The following is a 20267-nucleotide window of genomic DNA, read 5'->3' as shown; positions in this document are numbered from 1 at the left end:
CTTTTTGTTCTCAATGCATTTCTGTGTCTAATTTTTAAATAATGTTGGTAGATTGCAAATAGCGAAGATGCAAAATGTGAGACTTTAGATTATAAGCACCTCTGTACAACAAATTATTTGATGGGACCTGCTATGACTGGAAATCAACAATTCTGAATGGTACTAAACCCAGGTTGGCTTCCAATTCCCTTTTGTATTTACTCTTTCTCCCCCTCCCCAAAGCCCAGTTCTATTTTCAAATGGCTTGGAAATACAATAAGGAGGCAACTTGCAGTCATGATGAGATTTACAATGCGCAACAGCTCCATCTGCTGGAAGGAAGAACAATAATTAATCTTTATCTGCCTTGAGGCATTGTACTTCACAACTGGACTGTTAACAAGGTCTCCTAGATCATGGTCCCAGGGTTAAGCTTCAGCCCATGCCGTAGCAGTTGATTTTGACTAGCAAGCAACAATTTAATTTCAAATAGTCAACATGGTTTTGTCAAGGGCAGGTCGTGTCTCACAAACTTCATTGAGAGTTTTGAGAAGGTGACCAAGCATGTAGATGAGGGTAGGGCAGTTGACGTGGACTTCAATAAAGCCTTTGATAAGGTTCCACATGGTAGGCTGTTGGAGAAAATGCAGAGGCATGGAATTGAGGGTGATTTAGGAATTTGGATTAGAAACTGGCTTTCTGAAAGAAGGCAGCCTGTGGTGGTTGATGGAAAATAGTCAGCCTGCAGTCCGTTTACTGGTGGTGTGCCACAAGGATCTGTTTTGGGACCACTGCTGTTTGTCATTTTCATAAAAGACTTAGACGCAGGCATAGGTGGATGGATTAGTAAATTTGCAGATGATACTAAAGTCAGTGGAGTAGTGGACAGTTTGGAAGAATGTTACAGGTTACAGGGGGACTTGGATAAACTGCAGAATTGGGTTGAGAGGTGGAAAATGGAGTTCAATGCAGCTAAATGTGAGGTTATGCACTTTGTTAAGAATAACAGGAAGGCAGAGTACTGGGTCAATGGAATGATTCTTGGTAGTGTGGATGTGCAGAGGTATCTTGGAGTCCATGTACATAGATCCCTGAAAGTTGCCACCTGGGTGGATAGTGCTGTTAAGAAGGCATACGGTGTCTTAGGTTTCATTCATAAAGGGATTGAGTTCTGGAACTGCAATATCATGCTGCAGCTATACAAAATGCTAGTGCGGCCAGACTTGGAATATTGTATACAGTTCTGGTCGCCATATTTCGGGAAGGATGTGGCAGCATTGGAAAAGGTGTAGAGGAGATTTACCAAGATGTTGCCTGGTCTGGAGGGAATGTCTTATGAGGAAAGGCTGAGAGACTTGGGTCTGTTCTCATTGGCAAGAAGAAGGCTAAGAGGGGATTTGATAGAGACATACAAGATGATCAGACAATTAAATAGGGTAGACAGTGAAAGTATTTTTTCGAGGATGATGACATCAGCGTGTACGAGGGGGCATAACTCCAAATTGAGGGGTGATAGATTTAAGACAGACATCAGAGGCAGGTTCTTTACGCAGAGAGTGGTAAGGGCATGGAATGCCCTACCTGCTAATGTAGTCAACTCAGCCACATTAGGGAGATTTAAACAATCCTTGGATAAGCACATGGATGATGATGATGATGGGATTGTGTAGAGGGACGAGCTGAAAATAGTTCACAGGTCGACGCAACATCGAGGGCCGAAGGCCTGTTCTGCACTGTATTGTTCTAAGTCCTATGTTCTAATTGTGGTCAATGTGTTGCAACCATCCTCAGAAACACTGGAGCTGAGGTGGGAAATGAACAACATTTTAGCTGTCCTTTGCTATCCCCTGTTAAATGGTATGACTGCAAGGAATCCGGAAAGGACTGGAGTTAGCTACAAATGATTCCTCTCATGTCACAATAATCACCATCAGACCCCCACATGAACGGGCAGAATTTCATCAGAGGTTTCGGTTCAGCTTGCATGTCGGCAACTCCGAAGCAAGGAATATTGTGTTTGTTTCACATTGCCCATATTGGACATGGTGGAGGCAGATAGGAAGTGGTCAAACCTCCTGTCAAGTGATTGCAGTTTAACACCAGAGAGCTGTAAAAGCACTCCAAGGTCAGCTGTACAGACTATGCAGGCAGGGAGCTGGTTAGCTAGGCCAAACATTTCTAATTTGGGAGGACATTGCCTGAAAGCTGAGCTTTCTGATAATTCAATGTCATCTACTGAGGAACCCCCCATCACTGCCACCTCCACCCCTTAAACTCCACCATCACACCATCCAGTTACCTCCGGGACCTCTTATCACTCTTTAGCTGTCCTTTAATTCAATTACCTCTTGAGGTGTCCCACCATCATACTTCCTGAAAAATCCTTGTTTCTACCAACTGTCCAGGTCGATCAACATTGCCCTCCTCCCCTGTCCTTTTCTTCAAAGTTCAGCAAAGACAACCATTCACCTACCATCTCAGTGGATGACCTCAGCTGTTGCAAGCCACCTTCAACTTGTCATAAATCAGATACCAAGAGTTTCTTATTCAATGCAAGCTTATTTTTTTACATCCTGGGTTGTTTTCGAAGAGGTGATGTAAGTTCATGGGATATGAATATAAGGAAAAGCGGTCTTCCCCTCTGGACACCGCAAGTGCTGAACCACCACTGAACTGCCACTGACCTAATCCCACCACCAGAAAGTCAAGATGTCAAGCCTGATTACGTAATGACTATTTCCACTCCTGGTGGTCCCAATAAATTTCACTGGAAAATTGTCACATTTTGAGAAAGCTGAGCATAAAGCTGGGCCTGTGATGTATGTGAACACTTCAGAGTGAGCAAGAGACAACAATATTTCAGACTTTGCTTTGCTCCAGTCTGTTTTTCTTTATAATTTTCATTGCATGAATATCAAAGATGTAAAGATTGCACACAAGCTTCCTTAATGGGACAATAATTAGACTGTCATTAGGGTATGACATTTTGTCAAAGTTTGTTGCTACATGGGATAACCTACAGAGAAAAACATGTTCATCTGGAGAGAACAGTGACATTTATTGATGCTCCTTTATCACACAAACATCTGTTGGCCAAGTATACAATGATATTGTGCTGACAAGCTATTGGTAGACCACGAAAGCAAAATGACTGCTTCCTGTGTTCTTTGTACAAAGAAAAATGGATGACGTCAGTCATAATGAGAGGGAAGTGAGAAAGTATACACAGGGAATTACAAAATGCATGATACTTTAACTCCAAATCACCTGTGATGTAGCAAGTGGAAACAACAATATCCCTCCGTTCATTAGCTTATGTGAGTGAATCTAAATCAATGCTTTGATCCAAATCTTCCTCCATTTCATGGTTGTTAAACTAAATTGCAACATTGTATTGAATGCAAATATTATAATATTCGGTCGGGGGAAAAACTGAGCACTTTTCCTACTTGAAACACTCCCCATTCCTGATGTCTTTCTCACTCCCTGAACCCTCATTTTCCAGTCTCCATGACTCTCTCACTAACCCCTCAGTCCCTTGCTTCCATCTCTCTCTCCCCCACAAATGCTCATCATCCAGTCTCCATCTCTTTTTGTCTCATCCCAAAGCCAAACACCCATCCACGAGTCTCCACTCCTTATCCCAATTCCCTAGCTCTTTCTCTCTGTTCTTCATTCTCAATCTCCCAGTCTTCAGCCCTCTATAGGTGGAGGGATAGGTAGTATTGAGGAGGCAAGGAGGCTGCAGAAGGCCTTGGACAGGCTTGGAGAGTGAGCAAAGAAGTGGCAGATGGAGTACAATGTAGGAAAGTGTGAAGTTTTGCACTTTGGTCAGAAAACTAGAGGTGCAGACTATTTTCTGAATGGGGAAAGTCTTCAGATATCTGAAGCACAAAGGGACGTGGGAGATCTAGTTCCGGATTCTCTTCAGGTTAACATGCAAATTCAGTTCACAGTTAGAAAGGCAAATATTCACATTCATTTTCAAAGGGCTAGAATACAAGAGCAGGGACATACTGCTGAAGCTGTATAAGGCTTTAGTCAGACTGTATTTGGAATCTTGTAAACAGTTTTGGGTCCCACATCTCAGGAAGGATGTGCTGGCATTGGAGAGAGTCCAGAGGAAGTTTACAAGAATGATCCTGGGGATGCAAAGCTTGTCATGTGAGGACAGGCTGAGGACTCTGGGCCTGTACTCAGTGGAATTTAAAAGGATGAGGGGGTTGTTATTGAATCTTACAAAATACTGAGAGGCCTGGATAGAGTGGATGTGGAGAAGATGTTTCTATTAATAAGAGAGACCATGAGCCAGGGCACAATCTCAGAGTGAAAGGACAACCCTTTAGAACTGAGATAATGAGGAATTTCTTCAGCCAGCAGGTAGTGAATCTGTGGAACTCATTGCTACAGAAGCCTGCAGACGTCAAATCATCGAGATCTTTGAGACAAAGATAGTTAGGTTCTTGATTAGTCAGGCAATAAAGGGTTACAGGGAGAAGGCAGGAGAACAGGGTTGAGAGACCTATCAGCCATGATCAAATGGTACAGCAGATTTGACAGGTCGAATGGCCTGATTCTGCTCTGTTATCTTATTGTCTTACATACAATGAGTGGCAAAACCATGCTATCATCAGTCAAAAGGGGTGCCATACGAGAGGCAAAGGTAGTTAACGAGGTGAATTTGAGAGGATACAGTGAGAAATCTCACTAGGCCTCATGAAGAGATACTCTGTGAAATTTGATGAAATTGACACAAACCAAAATATTCATAGATTTGACCGAACAGTTTGTCCAGGGATCCAAAGTGTTATAGTACAATTGATTTAGGGGAAATTGCATTCTTATCTTTCCATTTTTAAATGGTTGCCCAGATAAGAAGACAACATGTTGAAAAGGCATAGCAGGCAATGAGTGTCTGAGCTAGGGTGAGAATACAATGGAGAATCCTGTAATGTTTCCAAAATTGAAAGGTCATAGCTATGAAGGAACAGTTGAAAATTGGGCATATAGAAGGTTAAAGGAGAACCAACTCAAAACTCCAAAAGAATTGAAAATAAATTTAGGATAAACAGTAAACTATAGTTTTCATTGAATTAAGAATTATTATTAGGAGAACTGAAGGAGAATCTGAAATATTGTTATCATGTTAATGGATAAAGGAACAAGGAATGGCTATTGCAGCAGAGATTAAAAGAGGGAACTGATCCAATTTTGAAAAAGGAAGAGTGTAATAATGGTTCAAGAAGTAGCAGAGAAATAGGATTGAAGAGCTCCAGTCAAAGAGCTGATCCATTAATATTGTCATACCATGATGCTGTTCTCTTAGCAGAAAAGAAGAACAGAGTAGCTCTCAGCAACCACATGGTCAGGTAGGAATGATTGATGGGCCATTTCTGTATCAACCACATCAAGCAGCAACTGTTCGCAAACAAATATTATCATTGGCTGTAATACACTTCAAGAGTTCTGGCATTATAAAAAGTGTTATATAAACAAAACACTTACTTACGTTTTCATAATTGAAACAAAGTGTCCATTTTGAAGGTTCTTACACATTTTAAAAATAAAAACATGAATGCTATGCCTTCTGAACTGAGTCTCAAACAAATAGAAACCCGACAACGTGACAACAAAATCTGTCTCCAGATTTTGTTGTCACATTGTCGGGTTTCTACTTGTTTGTGAGACACACTGTCTTGCCCTACCTTCATTGTTGCTTCAATAAGATCCTGGACGCCTCTATCTAGCAGAATTGGAGACCTTTCACAAACTTTGCCCAGTAAGAAGAAGGCTCACAACTATCTTCTGGAGTGCAACTTAGGATGGCCAAAATATCCTGATCTTGACAATGACACAGACCCAAATAATAAAGAAAAGTTCTCTTGTCCTCCAGAACATTTCTTAGCTGCTTTCAGCCACTAAAAGATCAACTACCTAATTAATAGTAATAATATGAAGACATTTAAAAGTATATGAATTATTGAAGCTTGTATATCCCTTCATAGACACAATTTTGTTAAAGTATTTCTGAAGTGCCTAGAGAGGATGCTGCTCAGAGACCACAGGCAATGGTGAGACAGTGTCTGTGCAGAGTTTTGGTATTAAAGTATTAAAGTAAGGATGTACATGATTCTATATTTTGGAGATGGGATTGCAATGGTTTAACTGGAGTGGTTCCTGGAAAGACCATGTTATTCGGTGATCAGAGACTGAGTTAATTGGGTCCATACTCTGGAGTTTAGAAAAATAACCTCATTGAAATATACAAGATGCTGAAGAGGCTTGTTATGGGAGTCACAGAGGTAGTTTTTCTTGGTTGTACAATCTCTCCACAGAAGCTGCCAGACGTGCAGAGTTTTTCCAGCAATTTCTGTTTTTCTTTCTAAAACATAGGGGCACAGTTTCAGGATAAGGAGATGATCATTTAGGACCAAGATGAGGAAAAATTCCTTCACTCTGGAATTCTGTATCTAGAGGATTGTATGGACAACATCAGGGAGCATATTTAAAATAGAGAGACAAATTGTTGGTCTATACTTGAATTCTGAGAAATAGAGAGTCAGTTGGAAAGATGGTGTCGAAACCAAATCAGTAGCCATGATTGTATTGAATCACAGAGCAGGCTTGACTAGACTCCTTGTTAACATTTTATAGGACTTTTTAGTCTACAATTATATTTTATATCTTTGTGCCCTTGACCAAGGCCCAATGTGAAATCAGCCCACTCATGACAAATAACTAAAGCATCATATAAAAATTGTGAATTTTCCATTTGCCTTATCAGAATATAGTAAAGCAGTCACAAAAGTACAATAAAAGTGAGTAACTCATGTTAGTAGTTGGGAAGCAAATAAAAAGTTTGCAAGTGACATTCAGAACCCAAAGCTTTTAGGTTTTCCTTTTCTTTATTTCCAGAGTTCTGTGTTCTTTTTCTATCCTAATTATTGTTTTGTTTTTTTCCACTTTGACTGTTTCTAGCTCCTCAAGGACCTTTTCACTTAGTTACTTCCCATTTGTTTATTCGCTCTGCAACCTGAATGTTTTTCTCTGACACCTTTGTCACAGTGCACCAAACCAGGCAGAAAACACTATTGGACAGAAGCCAATGTTTTTAACAGCAAAGGTTTCACCAGGATATTATTAACAACAGTAGAGATCATGCAAAACCTATTAAAAAAAATCACTTGACTGAATTACAAAATAGTATGTTTGGTTGAACTTTGACATCACACCTAAAACAAAAGTTAACTACAGTTAACAAATATTTTTCTAGGCTATTGCATGATTATGTTATGAAGAGGTGGGTGTACTATACCTTTAAGAGAATTAAAAGCTAGCAAAAAATACCTGACAGCATCAAGTGTTCTTAGTAAGGTAACAATGTAACATTTAGTCAAAAGCTAGATTAGCTGGGGTGCCTGGAGACAAAAACAGATTCGAATTAGGCCAGTTTAAATTATACCCCCCACCCCCCACCACCCTGCCAAAAGTACCAAATTCCAATTCAGTTTGAATTTAGTATACTGACAATCTTAAAAGTCAATGACACAATCTAATGCTTTGGGGGCATAAGACCGGAGAAATTGAACTGTTGGGAGGTGAACTGCCACATCACCAACATTTAGAGACTGCCCAAAAAAATAGCTCTCTTAAAGGTACCTTTATTGATCCGAGACCTGTGAAACATAATCCCGAAGGAAGGAAGACAGGAAGATCCAGATGGAAGATTTGACAGCTGGCTGGTTTTGAAAATTTGAATTTTGGTAAATCTTAATCAGGGGTTTTATCCGACTAGTATTATCGAAGGGATGGTAAAAGATAGGTGAGTGGAAGGAGTTGTAAATAGTTGGTAGTTAATTATTCTCAGTTATACTTTAAGAAATAAAGTTGTTAATTTATACTTTAAATAGTTCTTAGCCACTCAAATTTTCACAGATTACTGTGTGGGATAAATCTTTTCTGTGTTGCTGGTTTAAATGAAGCAGGAAGGTTTACCCAGTGTTGTAACAATTACTTGATGTGATTGTTTTATTCACCTCCATTTTTATGCATTTTAATGTAGCATTGCTGACAATGTAAATTTCTGTAATAAATTAATTTCATACTTTGACCTGCATACCAACCAGAAACTGAGTTGTAAAGCTTTTGATAATCACACTCAGGACAACAGGCATAGAATGTATTATCGCGATGTATCATATTACAAGACCTTTCAAACTTATTCCTGGAAGTGGGCAAGACTGGAATCGTGGACAACTGAGTGAGTCAGTTCAGCATGTGTCAAGAAGCAATCATATTGGATAAGATCAACTTTAAATGAAGGACAGGCCACGCAAGGACAATGCATTCCATTTTGTAAACCATATTTATAAGCCATTTGAGTCTTATGACAATCTGGCAGGGCTCACAGTCACTTTTACCCTGAGTGCTCACTCCTACATGACATGGTGTCGATTTCACAACTTGCCATAGCTGGATGGATCACAACCTCGAGTGCATTACCATATTCGTGCAATGACCAAAACAAGCTCTGTGATGTTTGATCTGTTGATCATTGTGCCACAATGTTAAGAATTTTTTTTTAAAAAAAGCCAAGCTTCCAACTACCAGCCACTAACTGGGAATCCCAACTGGAAATTATACATGTGTAGACCAGCAATTCTGGAACTTTTCAGTACCAAAGCAAACTTCAATGAGACAAACAATTTCTCATGCACCCAATTTTCAGCTGAATTGATTGCTCATAAATGTTATAGTTACTTGCAGCTACTATGGCTATGATCTTACTAGAGGGATTTGCAAATGGTACATACAAGAAGCTAAAGAAGGATCAAATGCATTAATGCTTCACATTATCTTTGCACAAAATTTCACAGCACACCTGGACAGTTCTCAAGGCACACTGGTTGAAAGTGTAGATAGTGGATCTTTTCAATGGATGAGGAATCGATCAATACTCATGGTTTATACTCAAACATTGACAATGCTCATGGTGTACTGGACCGCCGTCAGTCTCAGTATGGTGCACAGCAACATGATAAAAGAGCGAGGAAAAAGAAAACAAAATTCAAATACTTTTTAAAAGAGGCTTATCATGTGTCCTAAGTGCAATATATAAGCTCATTGATAAATGACTATAAATCCTAACTGAAGCAGAAATATGGAGATTGGCTGAAGATATTACCCCGGTTCCTGGAGACATGTATCAGTCCTGATGCATACACCGCAGGTTAGCCTGCAGACACTCCATCTTGTTTATCTACCACAGAAGTAATATTAAATTTTAGATAGTTTGCTTTGGAATTGAAAAGGTCCAGAGTTTTAGATAGTAAAAAGAGATGACAGCGATGATTACAATTATTTCAATAAGTAGCATTAGACTGCATCCAAGTGCTTTGTACAACATGCTGGAAATGGGAAAGTACTGAATAAAAGAAGTCCAAATTATGATTCGAATCCTAGTTTATTATGTCTCAGTGTTTCTTGTAGCCTGGTTGAGAAGTGAGTGGGAAGTAAAAGACTGCGCATGAAATTGTCAAAATTGTAAGAAAGATAAATACAAAAATATGGAAAGGAAAAGCAAACTTTTTGAGTTTTTTTTCAAAGAATATAGCTGAAGTATGAAAAAACTCTGGAAAGGAAAGCATAGAATGCAATAAGTTGTAAAAATATTTACATTATTTTCAATATTAAGCTAAAAATTATAAGTATATATATATATATTTTTTTTTCTTTTATATAATATCTTTAGTGTAGAAAAACATCTCCAAGAGAATAATCAAATTTTTCCACCAAATCAGAGAGATGTATCCAAAGAGGTCAGGAAATGTTTCATTGAAGGGAGCAGTTACAAGGTGCGTCATAAAGGGGGAGAGAGGCAAGTAGAGAAGTGAGAATATTTAGAGAGCAAATTCCAGAGTACCAGGCCTTGTCAGCTGAAGTCACCAACCACCAATGGTGGAGCAATTAAAATTGGGATGTTCAGGAGGCCAGAGTTAGAGAATTCTGAGATGTCAAAAATGCATAGGGATGGAGGAAATTACCAAGATGAAGGATGAAACCATGGAGTGATTTGAAAATGAAGATGGAATCCACAGGTTGAGGTTTGTTAGAATCTGTTGGAAAGCACATGATGGGTGAAAGATTTTTGCAGAGAGTTAGGATAAGAACAATAGAGTTTTGATGAGCCCAAGTTTGTTTTTTGAGTGGGGGGGCAGGGAGGTGGTAAGGGGTTGGGATGTAAGACCCGTAGACCAGCCAAGAGAGCACTTGATTAGTTGAATCTAGAGGTAACAAAGGGTGAGGGTTTCAGCAGTCGATGGGTGGAGTGATGTGCAGAATCAGGTTTTGTTGTGGAGCTGGAAGCAGGCGATCCCAGTGATGGTGTGAATAGTTGATCAAACGTTCACCTCAGAATCCAATATGACATGAGTGTTGCAAAAACTCTGGTTCAGCCTCAGACAACTTCCAGGGAATCAACAATGATAATCTCTTAGGGCTGAATCTTTATTTTATGTTGGCAAACTAACATTTTAATTACATTTCAGAAGATTTGGCTCTGTGAGGCTGAGAGAGTTTGCTTGTGCAATTGTCTCAGAAGTGCCTCATTAACACAGACGTCCATGGACATGGGGTGCAAGTGGCTGCTGCTTACGGAGCCCACCCTGAGGTGTAGGGCCTCAGCATCCAAGGCAGAATTCCGGAGGAGCAAGTGGTGAGCTGAAGTCAGCAGGTTCCCACTCGGGCTTACCTGGTGGGAATTTTCAGCATTGAGTTTTTATCTCGTGGACAGGCAGCCAGGCTTTTAATGAGGTGGGATCAGGTCGAAATGAGGGTGCAAGTGAGCATTAATCCTGATCAATAGGATGCTCTCTAGTGAGAATCATGTCTCAACATCTGGGACTTGATTGAAAAATGCAACATGTTAGTCTGAACGTTGAGAAAGACCTTACTCCAGACCTCACTCAATCCTCCCAAATTTCTTGTCATAGTCCACACTGTTCAGGACTTTGGTAGATTCTGTCCCTAATCTCTCTTCAGTAGCAGAATATTCTTTCCTATTAATAAATATTGTATACAATTGATGGTGAATAGTCTGTCTTTGTGTATTGATTTGAACTGACTGATTACTGATCTGTCTATTCAACATTCAAGCTCCACATGCTCGGCACAGCTCCCAGAAAAGGGAACAGTATGTGAGGTGCTGCATGTTGCACAGACAAAGATCTGAAAGCTTTTCATTGTGCTGGCTTGGCTGAGAGTCAGCAAATGTCGTTGCTAATTGAGATAATCAGCTTCAATGATAAATTGCACCATGGCTTAAAGCTTCCACAGTCTGCTTGAGAAGGTAGCTAGGTGGAGGTGGGAGTATAGGGCGGCCAATATCTACATGCACACTTAGGTTAGAAAACAAACCTCACTGTTAAAAAAGGTCATGAAGGGAATGAATTAATACTGTTTAAAAAAAGAATGAGCCTCTGACCAACAGAACAAACTAAAGTTCAGATGTAAAGTAACACAAGAGCAACAGCATGTGGATAATCGATTATGACACAGCTCCTGGTAAATGGAATAAATGCCTTCGAAGGAATTGGATTATACACTAGGTTAAGAGTATGACTGTTTCACCTCCAGACATGGTTTCAAATACTGCACAGATGGTAGGAATGAAGAGCGTTTTCGAAAGGATCCTAAGTGCAGTCAGTCATTTTCAATCTGGATCTCAGTGAACCACAAAACAAAGCTTACATCGAGTTGCATACTGTTAGCAAAATAAATGCTGATGCCTTTTAGAGACTGTGATATGTTATCAAGTATCTAGAAATGCTTCTTAAAATAGATTAGAGTATTGCTGTCTAATATTTAGTTCCTCACGACGAAGCATAGCCCAGATCATCACTATAAATATTATGGATATGCAGGACTTAGTATAAATAGATAAATCTTCGAGGAGAAAGTGAGGACTGCAGATGCTGGAGATCAGAGCTGAAAATGTGTTGCTGGAAAAGCACAGCAGGTCAGGCAGCATCCAAGGAGCAGGAGAATCGACATTTCGGGCATGAACCCTTCTTCAGGAATGAGGAAAGTGTGTCCAGCAGGTTAGGATAAAAGGTGGGGAGGAGGGACTTGGGGGAGGGGCGTTGGAAATGCGATAGGTGGAAGGAGGTCAAGGTGAGGGTGATAGGCCGGAGTGGGGGTGGGCACGGAGAGGTCAGGAAGAAGATTGCAGGTTAGGAAGGTGGTGCTGAGTTCGAGGGATTTGACGGAGACAAGGTGGGGGGGAGGGGAAATGAGGAAACTGGAGAAATTTAAGTTCATCCCTTGTGGTTGGAGGGTTCCTAGGCGGAAGATGAGGCGCTCTTCTTCCAATCGTCGTGTTGCTATGGTCTGGCGATGGAGGAGTCCAAGGACCTACATGTCCTTGGTGGAGTGGGAGGGGGAGTTGAAGTGTTGGGCCACGGGGTGGTTGGGTTGGTTGGTCCGGGTGTCCCAGAGGTGTTCTCTGAAATGTTCCGCAAGTAGGCGGTCTGTCTCCCCAATATAGAGGAGGCCACATCGGGTGTAGCGGATGCAATAGATGATGTGTATGGAGGTGCAGGTGAATTTGTGCCGGATGTGGAAGAATCCCTTGGGGCCTTGGAGGGAAGTAAGGGGAGAGGTGTGGGCGCAAGTTTTGCATTTCTTGCGGTTGCAGGGGAAGGTGCCGGGAGTGGAGGTTGGGTTGGTGGGTGGTGTAGACCTGACAAGGGAGTCACGGAGGGAGTGGTCTTTTTGGAACGCTGATAGGGGAGGGGAGGGAAATATATCCCTGGCCCCCACCACCAGGGATATATTTCCCTCCCCTCCCCTATCAGCATTCTGAAAAGACCACTCCCTCCGTGACTCCCTCACCAGGTCTACACCGCCCACCAACCCAACCTCCACTCCCGGCACCTTCCCCTGCAACCGCAAGAAATGCAAAACTTGCGCCCACACCTCCCCCCCCTTACTTCCCTCCAAGGCCCCAAGGGATCCTTCCACATCCGGCACAAATTCACCTGCACCTCCACACACATCATTTATTGCATCCGCTGCACCCGATGTGGCCTCCTCTATATTGGGGAGACAGGCCGCCTACTTGCGGAACGTTTCAGAGAACACCTCTGGGACACCCGGACCAACCAAACCAACCACCCCGTGGCTCAACACTTTAACTCCCCCTCCCACTCCATCAAGGACATGCAGGTCCTTGGACTCCTCCATCGCCAGACCATAGCAACACGACGGTTGGAGGAAGAGCGCTCATCTTTCGCCTAGGAACCCTCCAACCACAAGGGATGAACTCAGATTTCTCCAGTTTCCTCATTTCCCCTCCCCCCACCTTGTCTCAGTCAAATCCCTCGAACTCAACACCGCCTTCCTAACCTGCAATCTTCTTCCTGACCTCTCCGCCCCCACCCCCACTCCAGCCTATCACCCTAACCTTGACCTCCTTCCACCTATCGCATTTCCAACGCCCCTCCCCCAAGTCCCTCCTCCCTACCTTTTATCTTAGCCTGCTGGACACACTTTCCTCATTCCTGAAGAAGGACTCATGCCCGAAACGTCGATTCTCCTGCTTCTTGGATGCTGCCTGACCTGCTGCGCTTTTCCAGCAACACATTTTCAGCTATAAATAGATAAAGTCAATTCACTTTCAGGTGGACTTCTGTGCACTGACCCTCTGATTGTAAGTTACCATGACTAGCACTAGCCTGCTTATATTGTATCCTTTACCTCTGTACCACCCCCTAATCTTACCCATCCTACTCCAGCCTCCATGGGGTTAAAGGTATGGTTTTCCTTGAACAGCTTTAAGGGGAAGAGGAGGAAAGTGGAAACATAACAGTTACTGTGCGCTGAAACTTTTTAAAGTTTATCCCTTCCTCCCACTCAGTTCAGTTTCCCTTTCAAGCAACTGGAATTGTGAGAGAAAGATTAGGCTGATGTTAAAAATCTATTTGGTATCATAATGACCATCTATTTCTCATTCCTGTGTATGAACCTAGCTCTTGAAATAGAGAGAGAGAGAGACAAACAGACAGACAGAGAGATTACTGTGATTGGACAGAATGAGACACCATAATGTTGACACTCATCCAACTCAAAGGTAAAATCTTCAAATAACTTCCCTCCTTGCTTCATTCTATTCTTCATGGTTTCCTGCCTACATAAAGTATCAGACCCCAGTGAAAACCCACACTAATTGTCACCAACTCAAAATGAATAATGCATTCAAAATTATCTCTTAAAATAGTTCCATTGTTACCAGAGAGAAAAATTAGATGAGGCTGGAAATTGGGCTCAAGGATCATGGTACACAATTTACCTGCACCTAATCATAGTGATGCAGGCAATATTTAAATTTCACACTGCCTGCTGATTTTTTTCTTTATTCTTTCATGTAATATGGGGGTCACTGGCAAAAGTAGCATTCCTTGCCCAACCCTAATAGCTGCTTGAACTGAGTGATTTGTTGGGCCATTTCAGAGGCAGTAAAGGGTCAACCACATTTCTGGAGTCGCATGTAGGAAAGACCAGGTAAAGATAGCAAACTTCCTTCCCTAAAGGACACTGCTAATTTACGAATAATGGTGTGCAGCTGACTTTATCTATCTCTTTTTTTTTTTACGGGCTCTTTGTATCCTCCTGAGCATTATGTTGTGTTATATCTAATAGTTAATATGCATTATATCTTGGGAAGACGTTTTTGACATCAACACTGTATCATGGCATTGGACCTGATGGTATAAAGTTCTCTGTCTCTATTTTACTGGGACTTGCAGTGAGACATTGGGAGAAGGTTGTGCGACAATATGCTCAGAACTCACCCAGACATGGCAGTGTACATGTAGATACCAGGAGCTAAAAGGCTATCAAATCTTGTTACCCACATTTTGTTCTTGGGTTACGGGAGCAAACATAAGTAATGCCTCATCAGGTAAAACTACATTGTTAAAGGTAAAAAGAAATCCAACACTGCACCTACAGCAGATTGTGAAGGAAGATCAGGTGAGACTACTGCTGGTCTTATGCAGATAGTGGTGGGTGTATGGAATACACTGCCAGCGGTGGAAGTAAAGTCAGATACATTAGGGACACTTAAGCGACTACTGGACAAGCACATGGGCTGCAGTAAACTGAGGGATATGTATGTTAGATTGATCTTAGAATAAAATAAATACTCAGCACAACATCGTGAACCAAAGGGCCTATACTATGCTGTACTGTTCCATGTTCTATGTTCCATGTTAACAGCCCCAATCAGGGAACTCCTATTCTATGAGATCATGGGTAGGGTTAAAGGAGTAAGCAATAGGTGGAACAGAGCTGAGAGGGAGAGAAAGGCAGTTCGGCAGGCAAAGGAGTGGATAATGATAAACCGGGAGGATGAAAAGCTGCTAATGGGGACCATAAGCAGATGATAATTTGTTGCTGTGCTGAAAGTAACCCACATGATGACAGGGCCTGGGGTATGGGGTGTGAGTAAAAGACATACCCTTTCTCCCTGGTTTACCATTTTCTATCACTCATCGGCCTAACTGTCTTTCTCTCCCTTTGGGCACCGTCTCCATCTATCACACACTCCTTTACCCACACCACCCTCTCACATACGCTGGCTCCAATAAAGGTCACTGGATGTGAAACCTTGACTCTGGTTCTCTATCTATAGATGACGTCAGACCTGCTGAGATTCTCTAGCATTTTCTATTTTTGTTTCAAATTTCCAGCATCTGCCATTTCTTTGGTTGTATCTGTACTGTACTAAAACAAAACAAACTCAAAATAATGCTCCCATTTTCACACCATACAGATTCTTCCCTTTGGCAGTTACTGCCAAAGACAGTCATCTTCTGCACAGTACCAGATAGTGATCCAACATGTATCAGAGCACTTGTGATGGTCAGCTTTTATGTGTATTGTTATCTTACCATAATGAGGAATGATGGCCCAAGCCATGGCGGATGCATAGATCCCTCCGATCATCCAGAACATGCAGAGCCAACTCAGGTGCTCACCACGCTTCTCCCGGGCCAAGACTTCAGCAAAGTAGGAAAACACAACTGGGACTGCTCCTCCAATCCTGATTTAAGAAGAGAAAATAATAACTTCATTTTCATTGTGGAGACCAATAAGCTGGGATTTCTGAGCTTTGTTGTCTCTTCTCAAACAAGTATGGAGTATCAAGTGACAGCACAAATGAGGAGCTTTCAGGTGAAATAGATTATAAAACCCCACACTGCACAGACTGGGCGGTTATTTCAGTAAGTGATGAATCTCCACCCCCATCATCACCACACAATGTTCAACAGGTGGTTATACCGCTGTACCTTTTTCATTGTAAAATTTCATTAAGGAGCGAACAAAGCTAAGTTCTCAGGTTAAAACACTGCATTATTAAATATTTTACAGACTATTCTGATAGCTGACAGATGATTTTGTGCTTTTCAGTCCTGGGGAATTCATTCATAAAATGGGTTCAAAACATATTGATCTGAACAAGCAAAATAAATAATTTGGATAAAATTTACCTAACATTTATAAATGTGAGTCCAACTAACTCCTTGGTGTTTTTGGGGTGCTAACTCTTGATGGGAGAGGGGAGGTTGGGGATAAAAGGGGATGGCCTGTGGAATCAGTGACAAGATTACCTTGGTGGGAAATTTACTGAAAATTGCCCTATAGTCTGCCATGATTAGCTTCTTAAGTGCATAAATATTCGTTTCAGTTCTTGTGATGATGTAACCATTCTGACGATTTTCAAGGATTCATTCATATAGCTTCTTCTTGAAAGCAGGTCAGTGCCTGGTCATTGCTGGCGTTTTCCTCACAGTGGATGGTTTTTTCCTACTAGGCCCCAGTTTTTGACTAACTTCGAACTTATTTGCGACAGCACAATTAGTTGAAGAGTTTGCAAATCTTCTCACTTTAAGTCTGGTAGCAGCTTTGCACTTCATTACTTATGAAAGGGAATGCATTTCTGATAATCATTTACCATGTGCAGTCGATTTTGTGTGGCCGAGTCTTACAATTACACACATCTTCTTGGCAAGATAGTTCTTAACGCTGCCCGATCCCATGAGCCAACTTATAAGGCGAGTAAAATATACATTTCCGAGATGAAAAATTGAGCCTAAGGCTCCAAGTGTGTGTAATGTTTTTGAACATAAAAGTGGTGCTGACTATACTGTGTATAGGGTTCAGACAATTATTTGATGTAAAATAATTGGGGTCAACTTATGCACCATGATCCACAGCAACTAGAATAGCATTCAGCACTTCAAAAGTGATCATACCAATGTCATCAAACTTCCTGGAAAATATGTTTTCCCTTTTGATTTTATATAATCCCAAGATTATTAAGATTTGTCAGCTTTTCAGTCTAGAAGAGCTGTTACTTTCCTCTGGGAACCTGCACAGCTCCTTGAGGATAGTCCTCAAGTTTTTTTTAAATCAGTTGCAGGCCTAAATGCTACGGGACTAAAAGCCCAGGAGCCGCAGTCTGCCAATTTGAGGGGTCAATGAGAGGGCACCTCATTAGTACTGGTCTCAAGAGTAGCTGAGTCATTACTCCATTGGAAATAGCAACCGTTGTCAGCCATTGGCCCAAGCCAACATTAGTGACCACATTAATGCTCCTTTTAGCTCCCTGTGGATTATAAAATGCATTAGATCTAATTTAGGAATGAGCTTCATGTTTCATTTAATTTAATTTCAAAGTATGTTTTCTAATTGTATTTAACACAGAAAAGCAAAATGAAGAAAAGATTCATGTACCAAGAATCTAGAGTTAGCAGATTTCCAATATTTCTATACTTTGACTCAAATTTTACACATTTTCCTCGTTGCATTCTAGCTTTTGTAGATTCACTATATCACGCCATTTATTGTGATTTAATTCTCTCTATTGCAGAACATCAAAATCCATTCTAAAATTCTGTGCCTATTCCCAACTTTCCTTCCCTTTATTATCTGTAGGCTTTCCAAATCCACACTTCATGTCAATTATGATGATGTTCTGATTTACTTATCATTCTCTCCTGCACAATCCTGTTTCTCATGTGCCCTGGGTATTTGTCTTGATTTCAAGGTGTAAAACAGAGACTCATTGGAGAGCAGCATTGTAAACTTAGTAATAAAGTCAGGAATTTCATACAATCAGTACAAAGGGGAAGGGGATGTATTGCAATTTATTCCTTTTGTTTTACCTCCAGTTAAGTGTTTTTTCTCTAAGTTAGGAGACAATAGTATGCTATTGTTTTACTTCAGTAATTAGTAACTAATTATCTCATCAAACAGATAAAAATATAAGACTGGACAGACATGGCAGGTATGCTGTAACTGTAACATGTGATGTATTATAATGGGTATTGTAATCTTGGACAATCAGATCCTTGGTATGATATATCCTGGGTTTAATATATTTCTGGTCTACAGCTTGACCCATTTTTCCTCAAAGTTTATGATTTGGAGCTTGAGTTTCAGACATTGCAGGCCATCAGGAAGGGAGGAGAGTTACCTGAATACTTTGTTCCTGGAGGCAATTACACCCCTTAGGTTAAATTTAAAGTTAGTTTTTGGTCAAGGAGAGGTGAGTATGACATTGGGTCAGGCAGATGTAGTGGATCCAAGATGTAATGATGAAGGAAGCTCAGCACTTCTCTTTGACCAACAGGTACAAAGTATTAACCACCTTGGAAGTGAGAACCAGGATCACAGGCTGGTTGCGCAAACTGACCATAACACAAACTAGAAGCCTTTCTATTCAACAATGTGAAAGGAAATTTGAAACTGAAAGGTAACAATATAATCAGGAGTTAGATATTGTTCTCCAAAAGGTGGTGTCTGCCCAGTTCCCACGTTAAAAGCATCTCCTGGTAACTAAAGATGAATTTGGAATGGAAGGAAGGGACTCCAATTGTTGAGATCCAGGTAAAAACCAATGATAAAGATAGAAATAGGAATGAGGAGTTCCAGTCCAAATTAAAATGCAGAATCTTAAAGGAGATAATCTTTGAATTGTTACCTGAGTAATGTGGCAATTAGACTTGGCTCAAAGGTTATAAAAGAATGTAGCTTTGCTTGCTGGCCTGAAAGGTTCATTTCCAGATGTTTCATCACCCTACTAGGTAACATCTTCAGCAGGCCTCTGGGCAAAGCACTGTTGATAATTCCTGCTTTCTATTTCTTTGTTTGGGTTGCTTTGGGCAGGTGATGTCATTTCCTGAGGTGACATCATTTCCTGTGATGATGTAATTTCCTGTTCTTTTTCTCAGGGGGTGGTAAATGCGGTCTAACTCAAAGTGTTTGTTGATAGTGTTCCAGTTAGAATGCCATGCTTCTAGGAATTCTCATGCATATCTCTGTTTGGTATGCATGAAAATTCCTAGAAGGATGGCATTCCAACCGGAACTCTTCTTTCTGTGATGAAGTAACCATGAACTGAAAGGTAACCAGCTTTTCTTTGCCACTATTTGCAATAAGTTATTGCCTTTGACTAGCGACCGAGAAACTGGACAATTGATATGTCTTTCCCTGTCTGCAGCAAAGAACGGAAAGGACTTAGACCTGAAAATCGGAGATCAAGAGAACCTGGAAGAAGCAAAAGAGACACCTCACTGAATCCTGTGGACTGGTGCCATTGAACTGTATTTTTCACTGAAAGGAATAAAGAAGTATTTTCAAGATTAAATCTCACCGAATAAAGGGAGAACTAGCCATTTGGACACAGAACTGGCTCAAAGGCAGAAGACAGAGGGTGGTGGTGGAGGGTTATTTTTCAAATTAGAGGCCTGTGACCAGTGGAGTGCCACAAGGATCGTTGCTGGGCCCTCTACTTTTTGTCATTTACATAAATGATTTGGATGCGAGCATAAGAGGTACAGTTAGTAAGTTTGCAGATGCCACCAAAATTGGAGGTGTAGTGGACAGCGAAGGTTACCACAGGTTACAAGAGGATCTGACCAGATGGGCCAATGGGCCGAGAAGTGATAGATGGAGTTTAATTCAGATAAATGCGAGGTGCTGCATTTTGGGAAAGCAAATCTTAGCAGGACTTATACATTTCATGGTAAGGTCATAGAGAGTGTTGCTGAACAAAGAGACCTTGGAGTGCAGGTTCATAGCTCCTTGAAAGTGGAATCACAGGTAGATAGGATAGTGAAGGCAGCATTTGGTATGCTTTCCTTTATTGGTCAGAGTATTGAGTACAGGAGTTGGGAGGTCATGTTGCGGCTGTACAGGACATTGCTTAGGCCACTGTTGGAGTA

The 20267-nt window shown here is 41.1% G+C and overlaps 1 protein-coding gene across 3 annotated transcripts in view; it reads right to left on the bottom strand.

Annotated features, from left to right (window-relative positions):
* sv2ca (synaptic vesicle glycoprotein 2Ca) overlaps nt 1-20267 on the bottom strand; it is a 209698-nt gene that overhangs the window by 71068 nt on the left and 118363 nt on the right. For all 3 annotated transcript variants that reach the window (XM_043707301.2, XM_043707310.2, XM_043707291.2), the window contains exon 5: nt 15930-16081. In XM_043707301.2, the coding sequence (XP_043563236.1) occupies nt 15930-16081 (152 nt within the window). The remainder of the gene's footprint in view (nt 1-15929; nt 16082-20267) is intronic.

The sequence above is a fragment of the Chiloscyllium plagiosum genome, unplaced genomic scaffold (genome assembly GCF_037043375.1).
Source record: "Chiloscyllium plagiosum isolate Xiang-an unplaced genomic scaffold, Cpla_swu_hap1 HiC_scaffold_2, whole genome shotgun sequence".
NCBI lineage: Eukaryota > Metazoa > Chordata > Chondrichthyes > Orectolobiformes > Hemiscylliidae > Chiloscyllium > Chiloscyllium plagiosum.
Note: the sequence above shows the minus strand (reverse complement) of the source record. Positions and strands in the feature narration are given on the sequence as shown.